The sequence below is a fragment of the Chelmon rostratus genome, chromosome 3 (genome assembly GCF_017976325.1).
Source record: "Chelmon rostratus isolate fCheRos1 chromosome 3, fCheRos1.pri, whole genome shotgun sequence".
NCBI classification, from domain to species: domain Eukaryota; kingdom Metazoa; phylum Chordata; class Actinopteri; order Chaetodontiformes; family Chaetodontidae; genus Chelmon; species Chelmon rostratus.
The window spans coordinates 16,484,519-16,499,890 of record NC_055660.1 but is presented as its reverse complement, the minus strand read 5'-3'; the positions used below and the strand labels follow the sequence as shown (position 1 = coordinate 16,499,890).

At 42.9% G+C, this 15,372-nt stretch overlaps 1 protein-coding gene across 1 annotated transcript; it reads left to right on the top strand.

The window, feature by feature from the left end:
• Nucleotides 1-64: 64 nt before the first annotated feature.
• xpnpep1 (X-prolyl aminopeptidase (aminopeptidase P) 1, soluble) lies at nucleotides 65-12,626 on the top strand. Its single transcript, XM_041933231.1, has 20 exons — nucleotides 65-171; nucleotides 1,330-1,454; nucleotides 1,904-1,967; nucleotides 2,824-2,928; nucleotides 3,330-3,422; nucleotides 4,073-4,216; nucleotides 4,413-4,508; nucleotides 5,524-5,605; nucleotides 6,118-6,328; nucleotides 6,866-6,955; nucleotides 7,082-7,132; nucleotides 7,402-7,460; nucleotides 7,800-7,877; nucleotides 7,979-8,050; nucleotides 8,207-8,267; nucleotides 8,499-8,568; nucleotides 11,070-11,243; nucleotides 11,690-11,766; nucleotides 11,913-12,011; nucleotides 12,336-12,626. Exons 2-20 carry the CDS (start codon nucleotides 1,338-1,340, stop codon nucleotides 12,453-12,455), a joined length of 1,863 nt encoding a protein of 620 aa, XP_041789165.1. The 5' UTR covers nucleotides 65-171; nucleotides 1,330-1,337; the 3' UTR covers nucleotides 12,456-12,626.
• Nucleotides 12,627-15,372: the final 2,746 nt, after the last annotated feature.

Here is a 15,372-nt window from a genome sequence, read left to right as displayed (position 1 = left end):
AGGCGAGTCTGGATCCCTCTGTGTCTACTGGAAGAAACTGCAGTCACGTGACCACAAACGTCAACAACGAAATGGCAGCCTCCTGTCCGTAAATTAACACAAGGTCCAAGCTGGCTGAGGAGCGCCTCGTTATTTAACCCAAGAACCACACTTCCAGGACGAAACCACCGGGTGTGTATTCAGCATTTCGCCGGCTGCATGCGGGGGGACTTTAACGCTAGCTAGCGGCGGTGCGGGGCAGCTAACGCTCCGTCTCGCAGTGGCACGGAGCGAGCGCGGAGGGATTGTTGACTGTTTTCAAATGACGGGAACGTTTGCTCAGCCCACGCCTGTCTCTGCAGCGATGAGCCCGTTATGAACGCGGGGAGAAAAGAGTTTATTTAGAGCTGTGAAAGAATTAACTCGCAACTTTCCAGATACGTTACCGGCATGCAACCACACCCTCTGCCCAAATCAACGGCTGCACGCGGACAGACCGATTGTGTGTGTTATGGTTGGCCTATTGTGACGTGTAAATTAAAAAAAAAATCGCTCGACCACTGCAACCCAAGCTGTTACTTTAGTTGTTTTTCAATCAGAATATCATAAACAACTATTTTAATTATTTGATATATTATAGATAGGTGCTACATTTATTGTTAGATATGAGCGCGACTGATTCATGTCATGCCAACTTGTGAACAACAATCTCATGCGGACTGTTTAACCAATAGGAGAGCCCCTCGTTGAAGAATGCTGCGACGTGATTGGTCAGCTGGTGGAGGTGTTTTGTACACCTAAGAGGGAATCTGGGTAGTGGTGATGAATTCACCACTGTATTGTAGCCTATCCTCTGCCTTTGTGTTAGGAGATTGCAGTGAAAGGAGGTCACAGACCCCTCAGCACCAGCCTCTTAGTCTATTCCTTTAATATTTAACTCCTATGACAGTTGCTTAATCAGCATGTTACGGCAGGTTAACGATACAGGTGTGGACTGTGACTTTGAGCTCCACGTTCACTGTCAAGTCAGTCACTGTCCAGCTCCAGTCACCTGAAGTCAGGATGGCTTCCAAAAAGTCAGGTAATCTGTGGATAATCACAGGGTGTTTGATTTAAGGTCGATGAGGGAACGTGTCAGTGCTTATTTGAAAGGGTAGCTGGTTGAAATTAGTGTTTTTGAAGCCTGAACGGATTCTTTGCATGTCATAAACGCCGAGGTGTAAAATCCCAGCAGCTTTTAGCTTAACTTTTGACATTCACCTCATCTCTGTCTTTGCAAAAGCGTGGTGTCAAAAATGTGGCTTCAGTTTTCTGTCTTCAATTCGTGCGTCATGCTCCGTCTCCACTCAGGTGCAGGCATGTCTCCGAAGATCACAGGAGAGCTGCTCAGACAGCTTCGCCAGGCCATGAAGAACTGCAAATACTTCTCTGAGCCCATACAGGCTTACATCGTCCCTTCTGGAGATGCACACCAGGTTAGCGAGATCACACACATGCACACAACATGCGTGGATGACATTCATACATACGTCTACTAAAGTCACCCCTAAATATGAACTTAGCACCACATGCAGAAGGACACAGTAGTGCAGCTGCTACTCCTGCTTGTTTTACCTTGTGTATGTCCTGATTCACATCTCATCATCTCATCTGACCTTCTCAATTAATTGTAGCCCTCTGTCCACTGCTCCTCCCTTTTCCCTCTCCAGGCAGAAGGCATGATGTGAGAAGAGCAGCAAAGGTGGCATTTAAAATGTCTGACAGGTTGATGGCCACTTCACACTGATTGTTAAGCTGATCTCTCTCTCTCTCTTTCTCTCTCTCTCTCTCTCTATCTCTCTCTCTCCCTCCCTCCCTCCCTCCCTCTCTCTCTCTCTCTCTCCCCCTCACTGTGTCTTTCTCGCTTTGGCCCAATGTCTTTCAGAGTGAATACATTGCACCGTGTGACTGCAGACGTGAATATATCTGTGGATTTAATGGCTCTGCAGGTATGTTTGGCCTGTGTGTGAGTGACATTGTGCATCTTAGGTGGGTGGACGGAAGGTCAAGACCTCGTTTCCACTGTGGAAAAAAACTAGAACAATGTGATAAATATGATGATATGAATATGATATGATAAATATTTCCTGTCCAATTTAGTTACTGCAATATGATGTTACCAGAGATATACTTTTCAGACTAGGTGGCCTACATTTGTAATAAATCACTGTGGGAAACCGCACTGTCCACCCTACATCAGCACAGTTTGAAAAGAAGGAATGAGAGCTCCCTCACTCTCACACAGTTTGTTCGCTGCTGTAATTTTAGAGGCATATGCTGTATACTTCTCACAACTGACTGAACAGCTTTGAACCCAGTGTCTTACTGTAAAAGTTAATCACATTCTTCAGTAACCAAATCGCATCTTAAATGCTGCTGGAATGTGTGGTACTTTGCGCTGAGAATCAGGGTTTTGGTGCCGGTCTGCTCGCTGGTCAAATATTACATGTCATTATGAGCCCTCTTTCCCAAGTTCCCCTAAGTTCCCTAAGTTGCTTGTTTTTGCCACTGACAGGCTCTGATTGTTGAATTGTTGATTGCTGAAGTGTCTGATAGCATTACGGAAAGGGTCCCTTTTTGTTAAAGAGTACGATGCTTTTAGTTGAACCGGAAACAGCCGCTGTGTCGCTCTCGCTAAAACCACCAGACTCCATTTACAGAATCAGTAATTTTATCATCGTAAAACACACTTAATTCAAACTTGACAGAAACAAAATGAAACTCAACAAAATCTTCTTGGTTCATCTTTCGCTTTTCCAACAGTCAGTTTTCTTTGTTCAAATCTGCGTTTGTTGTGACATGTAGGTACAGCCATCGTCACAGAACAGCACGCTGCAATGTGGACTGATGGGCGATACTTCCTCCAGGCCAGTCAGCAGATGGACAACAACTGGACCCTTATGAAGATGGGTAATGCCCACCGTGACGATTTTGTTGTACATGATGAAAATAATAACTGCCTCTTGGTTTGTCTGCTTTAAAAGCAAACTGGTCATTAAGCTTCTCATTTTAAGAGTTGTGATTCGTTTTGAGGACTCATATCTTTGAAGTGTAAGATTTACTGTACAGATTCTGTAATAAAGTTGGTCTTTATACACAACACAATAGATAAGTAACCTTAGCGTTAAACTGTTCAATCAAAGCACTAATGAGAAGAATCACAGCAAGAGTGTTAGTCTGAATTTTTGGGCCTACTTTGAGAATGAAAAATGTGTTTTATTTATGTCTGCAGAGGGTTTTAAAGGCAGAGATGCTACACGTTAAACACTGCAATGAGTTAGGCATGTTTGACCTCTCTGTCTCATATCTAGGGCTGAAGGAGACACCCTCTCAGGAGGACTGGCTGATCAGCATCCTGCCAGAGAACTCCAAAGTGGGAGTAGATCCTTGGATCATCGCTGCTGGTAGGTTGTGCGGTAGATCGACATTACCAGGAGGGCAGGACACATAATTACAGTCAGAGCACTGTAAACACTGTACCTTCCCAGAATAGAGCAGGGGATATGCTCCGGTAAACAAAAATGTGACAGTTCGGAGGTTTAAAGGTGCACTATGCAGGAATTGTTGGTTAGTGTTTGCGAACACAAACTCCAAACTTGGCCCCTCCTCACAGTTATTGGCTAGGGGCTGCACACCCACTGCCCAATGGTTGCAGCCCAACATACAGGCAGAGGGCTCTGGAGATAAATACACCGCCACACACTTCTAGTGGGTCATGAGTGATGATTGAGAGGGATTACTTTTGTATGAGTCTACACATATTTTAAGGAAAAGCCTTCACATATATATATTCATTAAATGACAATACACAAAGTAAGGTTAACAACTTAGAGTACGACTTGGTTCAAGTATTTCTGCCCAGTCTGATTATAGAACAAATAGCCTGCTTAACTCACATTGCACATCAACTGGAAGCTTTCAGGCACGTGCACCCATGCTGTAATGCTTCATATTGTTTTTGCTTTCTGTCCTTCCCCGTCATCATCTTGTTGCTATCATGTTATTTCTCCACTGTTTGTGCACCTTACTGCAGTCTTCTGATGTCACATTTCAGATCAGTGGAAGAACATGTCCAAGGCGCTGACCGGTGCCGGCCACTCTCTGGTGGCAGTGCAGGACAACCTGATCGATGCGGTCTGGACAGACCGTCCAGAAAGACCCAGCACACAGCTCCGCACCTTGGGACTGGAGTACACCGGTCAGTGCAAACCTGGATCGCCATCCTTATTAAACGAACGCTTATTTAACAGTCGATTATGTTAGTCCTTTTAGCTTTACCTGTGTTATCTCAGCTTCCAAGATAGACAAGATAGGTTTCAGTTAATGTAGATATACAGGTTTGTGAGGAGTGGGAATCCAGTGCCACGTTGGTGACAACTGCTGTTTTCCTGTAGGTCTATCTTGGCAAGACAAGATCACAGCGCTGCGAGGCAAGATGACGGAGAGGAAAATCACCTGGTTTGTTGCCACGGCGTTGGACGAGATTGCATGTACGGTTAATCTTTCAGAAATACACATTGGTGCAATTACCTCTGCCAAGCAGGTAATTGAGATGATTTCCTTTAAACAGTGATATGTACAATTTGAAAATTTCACACTTGAACACCTTCATTGGAAGTATAAAAGAAAAAAAGCTGTGGCAGACAGCAAATTAATGCCTCTGAAAACCTAATAGCACAAAGCGGAGATATTTAATATACACAAGTACATTTACCAGAACTTCAGAATTGTACTTAAGCAAATAAAGCTTTGTTACTTTCCGGCTGGTTGCACCAATGAGCTTCTCTTTTGACTGGACCTTTTTGTTATAACCAAGTGTGGATCATGTTAGCTCAGGGTTAGTGGATTTACAAGCCCAGGATCAAACATTACAGGCCAATTAAACCGAGTAAAAGAGTGAGAGCCTCTTTTGTTGAGGTATAAAGATCAAATCCAAGTCACATTAAGGTTTATTTGTTTGTAGTCATTGCTGTTTATAACAAGCAGCAGCCGTACCCAACGACACACCTATTACATAAGTCCGTTTCGATACGTGATCACGATCCAAGGACCCAGGGGTGTACGGGTGTCCCCCTACGTGCCTGTTGGAGCACCTTGTTCACTGTGCCTAATGAGCTCTTGTTTCTGATTATTCGGTTTGAGAGTTTGTGTTAATTAGAGTAACGCTGATTTTGATTGTCATCGGGTGGCATTCAGAGAAGAGGGTTTCGATGGGCATTAAATCGAAAGAGATTTGCTCCGGCATCCGCAAAGGATCAGTGACAGTCCAATGAGAACACTGATATTTAACACCAGATTGTACTGAGGTTTCGGTTGAGACATACAGTGTTTGAAAGTGATTTTTAAGATAAATACACTGTTTTCAGTATTGATATGGATGGCCCAAAATAGAAAAGATACTGAAGTGGCTACTGACATTTTTGCTGTCATTACAGAATGAAACATTTTTTTTTAATTTGATCAAATGTTAATAAAATGCAATGTTCTCTTATTTCCTTTTCTCAGGGCTTTTTAACCTCCGCGGTGCAGACATCGAGTACAACCCAGTTTTCTTTGCATATGCCATCGTGGGGATGAACACAATAAGGTAATGGGATGTCACACAATGCTGCGACATTCTGGCTAGATTAGTCTTATATTCATTATCATGCTACTGACTGATATGAAGGGCCACGGGAATAATTGTGGTGATCGATTGTGCATCAGAATTTCAGTAAGTAGCAATATAACAATGTAAAAAAAATACTTTAATTTTACTTTGGTTCACTGAAAATAAAAGACGAGCTGCTTTTTGAACAAAAGTTATATTTTTAGAACACTAAATGTGTAGTATTTTCATTATTCTTTTTCATTTTTTTACTTTTACTTTTTGAGGTTAATTAAAAGGAACTAAAAATTGAATCTAATCCTTAAACTCGCAGACACCCCCAAAGCTCAAGTAGGTTTGTCACATACCAGGAATTTGCCTGGTATTTTGGTGTATGATGGTCACATTAGGCATAGGAAGAGAAGTACTGCAAGTCAAGAATCATAAATAGAAAATAAAGGCTGAATAACTCATGTTCATGTTCACTTCTTCACTGAACTTCCTCTTTGCAGGCTTTTTGTGGACCTCAAGCGTCTCTCTGATCCCGCATTGCGAAACCATCTGCAGCTGGACTCCCCCAGCAAGCCTGAGCTGAGCATCCAGACATTCCCGTACGAGTCTGTGTACACCGAGCTCCAGGCCATCTGCATGGCACAGGGCCCCAAGGACAAAGTGTGGATCTGTGACAAGGCCAGCTGTGCTCTCACACAGGTCATACCCAAGGTGAGTTCATCGTCTCACATCATGTTCACTACAGAGGATCTAAATAAAAAAGCTCGACTGTAGCTCAGATTTACCTAATTGTGTTTCCCGGTTCACAAATACTTCTTCACTCAGATCAGATCTCATCATCTGTATCCTCATACTTATTAAATGGCATTTTGACCTTGTTTCCTGTACTTGTTTTTTTTCTTGGTTTTTATTCTCGCAAACCATCTGCATTGCAGTTTTACTGATGGGAAGATAGAAACAGGAAATGAAACCATTGCTAATATGCACCATTAGATATATTCTGCTGGGTTTTGTTATTCAATAGAACCTTGACTTTTCCTTCATCCAACAGTTCTTTACTGAGCCATTTGCATAGACAAACAGGCATCTAGGTGATCAGTATCAGTTCTCTTGGCTTTGACAGTTGGCACAATACATTGCTTGAAATATTTCTAATTAAGAAATTTAAACACATTTCATGATTTCTTTGTTTTTAAGATAACCTCAGCTACTGTTTTCACACTGTGAATGTTTCCCCTTCTATTTCAGGCCCACAGGACTCCAATCCCCTACACTCCGCTCTGCCTCGCCAAGGCTGTGAAGAATGCCACCGAGATACAAGGCATGAAAATGGCCCATGTAAGAACCTTTGGACCTACTTTAATCTGTGGCATTTCCTTATTATTGAGTTAATGACATCTTCATAAACTGTCTGATGTCCTTTGCGGAAAATGTTTTTTTTATCTTCTGAACTTTCCCCAACAGATCAAGGATGCAGTTGCGCTGTGTGAACTCTTTTCCTGGTTGGAAAAGGAGGTATTTGGATTATTTTTCTGAGGTCATACATTTTTAGATCCACAGGAGAAAAGAACAAATCCCCTCAGTTTGTAATGTTTCATTTATCATCATTTTCACCCTCGAAATCATGGTACCTGTGACCAGTACCCAACACCTACAGATTTTCTGTTCTTCCAGGAAACTCTTAAATGGTTACTGGAAAAACTCTGCTTGCACTTGAACTGCAGAATATGCCAGTGTTGTTTTAACTCTCTGCATAACTGTGTGCTGCGATTATTGCTGTATAGATTCCAAAAGGCAACGTGACAGAGATCTCTGCTGCCGATAAGGCTGAAGAACTACGCAGGTGGGTTTTGTTTTTTTTCTTTGAGACTTTTACAAACTTCTGTGTTCCTCGTTTGATTAACGAGCTCATCCAGTTTAACTTCATGTCAGCTTTCATGCTTGAAAAAGTGTGTTTGAAAGACACTGTTTGAAAGACACTGTTTGAACTGGGTCGTGATAGCGACTATTGGTGTTATATAGTTATAGCCCCCTCTGCTGGACATGGAAGTGTAGCAAAATGTCTACTGAGAAGCTCTCTCAATAGCATTTTCCAGTACAACAAACTGTTAACAACCAATCAAAATGTTTGCATTTTTGTGTGAGGACGTTCTCTTTCTTAAGGATAATGTCTCTTTTACAGTCAACAGAAAGATTTCGTTGGCCTCAGTTTCCCCACAATTTCCAGCGTTGGTCCAAACGGAGCAATCATACATTACCGGTCAGTAGGTGAATGATACAGACGCGTGTGTATTACACTTGTGTAACTATATTTGAGTGTTTAGACTGAGCCTTTTATCCATGACTTTCTTTTTCCTTTAGCCCACTGCCTGAAACCAACAGAACCCTCTCCATGAATGAAGTTTACCTGATCGACTCCGGCGCTCAATACGTGTAAGCAAGATAATTATCGTACACACCAATTGCACACTTGTACTGTATGTCTCACCTCCATGCCTGTTAGTACCAAGAACACAGACAGCATTGGAACAGTTGTGTTTTTTTGTGCATTACAAACATGCATCTGCATTCATACTCTGTCTTTGACAGTGATGGAACCACAGACGTCACTCGCACCATGCACTTTGGGACACCATCTGCTTTTGAGAAGGTAAATTAATCTGTTTGCTAGTCCTCTGTTTTCACTATCAAAATAACCCTAATCTCAGGCTCTGGTATAAGTATAGGGCTGATTGTATGATTCTTATTTTCAGCTGTGAAAAGTAAACTAAGACTCACTGCAGTGTCGTTATACTGATCCCCAACCTGTTTTTTTTATATATATTGTTTTATTTTATTTCTATGTTATTTTTATGCTGCATGCTCTCTCTTTTTCCTCCAGGAATGCTTTACCTATGTGCTGAAGGGACACATTGCTGTCAGTGCTGCTGTTTTCCCAAATGGAACGAAAGGTACAACCTGCTTATCTTATCGCTGTGTAGTGTGGCCATATAGTGTACACTAGTATTAAACATCACAATTTTAGATTTAAACCTATTCACAAAAGGACAAGCAGTGAGGCTCAAATGATTCATTCGCATACACAGCAGCACTTCAGTGTGCTGTCGTTCTTCTGTTGAATCTTTTATTCTTCGTCTGAGACAAAGAAAAAGTTGACAGTAAATGTCATCGCTCAAGAATAATGCAGGCATCCTTTTAGCAAATCAGCGACTAATCCTGTGTTGTCAGAAATCTGATTTGTCAAGCTTAAAAAAGGACTGCAGGATATCCACTGTTTAGAGAAGAGAGACACAGCGTTAAATATTAAACTGAGAGCCAATTACACAACTCGATCTTTAATTATAGAATTGCCATTATGCAATTCACATAGTAAAGAATCAAACATGTGATCAAGATACAGTGTGTCACAAAGTTAAAAATGTAGTAAAACCTGAGTAGTGGTTTGTAAAATATTTTATCTGACGGAGGGAAGCTGGGTGAATCATCGCCATGTCCCATTTCATCACATGAGGCGCAAAACTGAACTGATTCCTACTTTCATGCATTAATTTTATGTTTGTACTGGATAGAGGGCAGGTGAGCATCCTGGCTAGCTGTGAACACAGAGACCTACACAATCAATTTCCCATTTGGGAAAAATTATGTTTATTTTTGTGCCAAAAATAATATGGATGACTTTTCAGTGTATTACTTGACTGTAAGTGTGACCTCGTTAATTTAAACACAAGATACTTGTGCTCAAAAAGAGGATTCATTCTCAGTGAAGAACCTTGGAGCTCTAATCTGCCTCTATACCTGCCAAAGAGCAGTGATTCCTAACACGTCTCTGGGGGTCATCAGGTGGAAACCTCCCTTCAACAGTGTTTCGCCTACTTAGTCCCACTACACCTCCAGGAGGTTAGGCAGTGAACTCCGGCGTCCCAGAGTCACCCCCCCTAGTGCCAGTTCACACTGCTCCTACACAATCCAAACAGCACCGCCACGTTCAACTGACCCAGAGATGCTCCAGGTAGTGGCCAGTACCGATGCTACCATTTAACTATTGCTAATGCTACTGCTAACCGCTAGGAAGAACAGAAGAAGACAATACAGTTCCGATGCTACCATTTAGCTAATGTTATGTGCTAACCGCTACCTGCTAAGAGGAACAGAAGAAGACAATAACGCTAGATTCACCTATACTGTTAATGTTAATTGCTAGCTACCAATACTAACTGCTAAGATACTATCATACTCTCACCGCTTTAGCTATTGTTAGCTGCTACAATGCTACCACAGGACTAGATGCCACATGTAACTGCCGATTGCCACACTACCATCATCTACCCCTGCCTCTCACCAACTGCACCAAGAAAAAGCGGGGTGGGAATACAAACCCTGGTTCGGGTAGGGGATAGAAAATAAAGAGGTAGAGTCAAAAGATGAAAGTAGGGATTGGATACAGACCCTTGTTCGGGTAGGGGGTGGAAAATTTAGAAGGTGCTGAAGGTGGAGGCCTAAACCACAGACTAGATTTAACAGCCTCTTCTAACATTTCCTTCAAGAAGCAGCAAACCCTACCATTTCCTTCAAAAAGCAAACAGAGCAGGAAAACAAACCCTAACATTTCCTTCAAGAAGCAGACAAAACAGGAAAACAACCAAAAAGATCAAAAAACAAGCCAACTCTGTGTCTTACCACGCAAACTCACCTGAACAGGCCGCATGGTCCCAAAGAGAGACTCTAGCTGGCCACACCCCCACCTTATCTAAACTTCCTGGTTCTCTTCCTATTGGCAGAGCGAGAAGATGGGGCGGGGAAAGCAGAGCAGAGGAGAGGTGTCTTGTTCAGACTTCAACCTCTTCTCTTGCCGGGTTAGGCATGCATGTCCTCTGCCTGCCCCCCCACTGTCCCTATTTCACCCCCCAACTACTATTATTTCTCCTGATCCATATCCACTGACTAGACCTAGCAGCCTCATCTGACATCTCCCTCACTGTCTTTCTTAAATTTTGCCCATGCACTCCCAGCTCCCTCAACAGTGAAACAGCTGACCCTGCAACAAAACCTCTACACCCCACTTCAACCGGACAGACCCTGGTCTTCCATCCCCTCTGCTCAGATTCTGTCTTTAAATCTGCATACTTAGTCTTCTTCCTTTCATAAGCTTCCTCCACTGAATTTTCCCAAGGGACTGTTAACTTATTAAAATACACAGTCTTTTTACTCATGGACCATAAGACAATGTCTGGCCTCAGATTACTATAAACTATTTCCTGGGGCACAACTAGCTGTCCTCCCAAGTCGACCTGCATTTGCCAATCATCAGCCCCTACCAGGCAGCCACCTCCCTGCTTTCTCCCTGACTTAGCAGCTGTATTTTTCTCCCCCTCTCGAACAAACTGCACATCTAACCTCTCCTTTCTAGAACTTCCAGAATTCACCTAGCTCTAACCCTCCACTCCCTCTCCAGGCCACCTGTTGGATTCGTTTGCCCGTGCAGCTCTGTGGGATTCGGGGCTGGACTATCTTCACGGTACGGGCCATGGCGTGGGCTGCTTCCTCAATGTCCACGAGGGGCCCTGCGGCATCAGCTACAAGACCTTCGCTGATGAACCCCTGGAGGCCGGCATGATCGTCAGCGATGGTATGGCAGAGGGCAGGGGTTTTTACTTCAGCCATTGAATGTTACAGTAGCAGGACAGTACATTGTCTTTTCATTCATACTGTAAATGGGGTATAAATTCATCTGTGGTGTTATATTTACAGTGCAGAAAGCTACTGACAAGTTTTGTTCAGCTTCCTCATGCCGCTCCAACAGCACATGGCTGGACTTGAGGCAGATAAAGCCAATTGACTGATGTCTTTCTAGCTTGTTCCATATTGGAGAAGTTAACATGAAAGACAAAAATACATAGATGACATTTTAAGGCAGCTTCTCTAGTAATAAAGATATTGTCCTTCCTTTGTCATGTGCAAGCCTATGATGTGATTTGATTGGCAGTTTAACTCTTTGTCACAACACATCGTCATACCTAAACGACTGACTAGGTGATTGCCAGTAACTCCCAAAATGTATTTCCTGTTTTCCAGAACCTGGGTACTATGAAGATGGATCTTTTGGCATTCGCATTGAAAATGTGGTCCTTGTTATACCAGCCAAGCCCAAAGTAGGTCCTTTAACTGAGAACCAGGCCTAATGGAAATTTAAAAATACAGAATCGAGCTAAATAGTGCTGTTCACACTCTGGTATTTGGTGCAGGTGTTTTCTGCTACCTTAATGTAATGTTTGTGTTTTCTCGTCTGTGTGTTTAGTACAACTACAGAAGCAGAGGGAGTCTGACATTTGAGCCCCTCACTCTGGTTCCTATCCAAGTCAAGATGATGAACACAGAGCTGCTCACTCAGAAAGAGGTGAGGAACATCCAGTGTGTTCATGTTTGATATTTTAAATAAAGAAAGAAAAATTCGTCCTCATGACATTTAAAATGAATCTTAGATGTTTTTTATTGGTAATGTGATAAACACTTAAAATACAACAACGCATGAAATGAAACTTACTGAACAAGAGTTGGGAACAAATGTGAGAAATAGAAACATTTAAGCTTAAGTTGACCTATATTAAAGCCATGAACTATGCATCTGAGTGTGATAATATTCGCAGCTATCCCTATGACAATTATGCACGACTTAAACACAGTCTCTTCATGGTTTGACGGCCTCTCCTCTGTCCTGCAGCGGGACTGGGTGAACGAGTACCACAGGCAGTGCCGGGAGGTGGTTGGGGCAGAGCTGGAGAGGCAGGGCAGGAAGGACGCTCTGGAGTGGCTGATCAGAGAGACCCAACCAATCGTCTGAGGACTGACTCTTGTGCATTGTAATTCTTTTGCCCAGGAGCACTGAACGATCGATTGTTCTGCAGTGATAATCGTTTGTATTTTTCTCATCTTACTCTGTGTCTCACACTCAGCTTCTTTTGTAATGCACATTGTATCTGCAGTTTTATTAAAGATCGTTAAAGAAATCAAGAAAGAACCTTCCTGTGTTTACTCTCCAACATAATCAGCTTTTCCTGAACAGCGATGGCTTCGTGTTCAGCCCGGCAAACCTGCCTTTTTGAGGCTGTCCAGTGTTTTTGTCAGGACTTTGTGAAACGAAATGTGGAGGAACTGTAGTCCTGCAGAAAATTAAAAGAATATCTGATTTATGAAGATGGAACAACATCAGTATTTCCAGAACTTAGACTCTATCCTAATATTCATTTACAAAAAGGAATCCACAAAGACTATTTTAGACATGCACATAATTATTAGACCTCTATATAACTAGTAGCACAATCCTTTACTTGCGTTTTGTACTTTTAAAATTAAAGATGCCCTACTGAATTTTTTGTTGACGTTCAGTATTTTCCATCAAAATGCATTTTGGGTATCCTTGAGGCTTTACAAATGTGTTTAATGCATTTTCTATCATATAAAACAATTGCAAAGCATTTTTTAAAAATATTTTAAAACCCTGAATTGTTTACATGCATGTTTGCTCGCTAACAGTCATCTCACATGTTTTTGCTGGCAAACCTAAGATCTACAGTTTCTGTTGGCTAAGGCTTATAGCCAGATGACAAGGCAGGTACTTTAATAAAGTAGCATCTAATGCTTGTGCATGATACAACATCATCCTTGTTTGCTCTTGCACCCACCCACTCTATTTGCTTTCTCAGAAACTGCATTAGATGGTCAGAAAACTGCTTATACACCGCTTTGGGTGTCTACTAGAAAATTCTATGTGTTATTATGTTCAAAAAACACATTCTTCTCACACTGTCCATCGCAGCAGCACCTCTGTTCACCCTCTGTCTGAAACGCTCTGTTTAGGTGGCTGTCTCTTTAAGGCCCGCCTCCCAAAAAGCCCAGTCTGCTCTGATAGGTCAGCTCCCACCGCCCATCGTGTTTATTCACTAACTCTGCTGGTGTTTTTGCAACCGCAGCCTTTCTGGGGGCGCAGCTGCAGTGACTGTATAGCTGTAACATCAACTTTACTGAAGTCCTGACAGCTCATTTAAAGGCACAGCTTCTGAATACATGCTGTGCTCACTTCTCAGTGTTTTGATGCTCTCACACTATTTATATAGCACATGGACCTGTTTGATTGAAGCTTTCGAATACTGGATCCCACATTTCCCATAATGCAGTTGAAGCGTCTGGAGGTCCTCGTCTGGTAAACACCCACATCTTTCAAACCTCATGCCCCAGTCTATTATGTAAGCTTTCTGTTATAAATTTACAGTCTCCTTTGTTGAGATAACCCTAAAGACATCATCAGGATTGATTTGTCAGACCCTGGAGCTACAGGTAGAGTAGTATAAGTAGATAATTAAACTGAATTTTAATTGCATCTTTAATGGCCCGTACATGGTGACACAACTTTTGACACTTTTGTCAAACTGCAGACCTTTCAGATTCCACTCCCTCTCTCTAGCCCACCTCGTGATGTTCAACTTCTTCCTCCCACTTCACCACCCTCTAAAGCTGCATGTAAAAAATTGGAGGGTCCAGGATGACGCCACTGTTTGGATCGTTAGCGTACTCTTGAAACGTCAGCGACAGTGCAGTTTGCTCGTCTGGTTCCTGCAGGGCTTTGGCGCCCCTCTCCTCCTCTTCCTCCGTCAGACCTACAGGCAGCGGGTTGCTGTAGATGTAATAGATCCTGGAGTTGTCCTTCGCTGCCTCCGGTTTCCTGAAGAAGGCCAGAGGGTTGATGAAGCTGGTCGACCGCTTCACAGCTTTGACCGCCACAGGGTCCAGCGACTCGCCTCGAGTCACTGCACTCTCATACACGTGGGCTCTCTTTGACTGCCTGGTGAAGAAGTTGGCACAGATTGCACTAAGGACTTAAAAGTAATTTCACATTGCACTTGGCTGTATTTGAATTTACTGCAACTTTAAAGACTTTATTATTAACATGTTTGCATGGATCATTTGAAAGTATCAAGGCGTATCTGATTTCTGATCCTCACCTGCTGCGGTTGTAGCAGACAGTGATGCAGTACAGGCCGGTGATGGTGAGGATGCACAAGGCAAGGGCAATGATGACAATGTTAAACACTTTGAACTCTGGGTAGAAGAAAAAAACAAACACTGAGACATCATTCTTTCCTTTAAACTTTGTGGCGACAGTCTTGTGAAATAAAAAGCAATGCAGCTGATAGAAAAGACTACAACACACCGAACTGAGCTGTGTTCATCTCCTGGTCATGTAGTCCCAAAGCCGCCGTCCCGTTCGGAGGGAGGCTGTCTGCCGTCATCGCTCCGTCCTGTTGGGCTCCACTCATGCTGCTGCCATCGGCTTCCAAAACATGGACTAAAGGCTGAGCCTCAAGCCTCCTCTCACTGGGTCTCAGTAGAGACCACGTGACTCAAACAGCTCGACTCAGTCGCTGTGGAGACACCCCGTCTTTTGTCACCCCCTCAGTTCAAGTTGGACACCCCCCTCCTCCCTCCCCTCTGTTCCCCTTGTTTACTGCTCATTATTCGGTGCAGCCTTTTGGGGGGACACCGAGGGGAGGGAGATGTTGGCCCTTTTATACTGTTTGTAATAAGCTCTGAGTGGTGACCCAAAACCAGAGAGTTTACTTGCTTTCATCTTGCAAAGACGAGCACTGAAAATGTGTGCGAGGAAGCGAAGAGGAACTTCGTTTAACATAATTTTACAGATGTGTTCTCATGAGTTTTACAGATGGTGTTCTCATGAGTTTTCAGCTTTTTCTTCTTGTCCT

Coding starts and splice junctions, on each gene's coding strand:
- xpnpep1 (XM_041933231.1), top strand. CDS start 1,338: ATGTCTCCGAAGATCACAGGAGAGCTGCTCAGACAGCTTCGCCAGGCC. Junction 7,133..7,401: donor TTTCCTGGTTGGAAAAGGAG/GTATTTGGATTA, acceptor ATTGCTGTATAG/ATTCCAAAAGGCAACGTGAC. Junction 12,012..12,335: donor AGCTGCTCACTCAGAAAGAG/GTGAGGAACATC, acceptor TCTGTCCTGCAG/CGGGACTGGGTGAACGAGTA.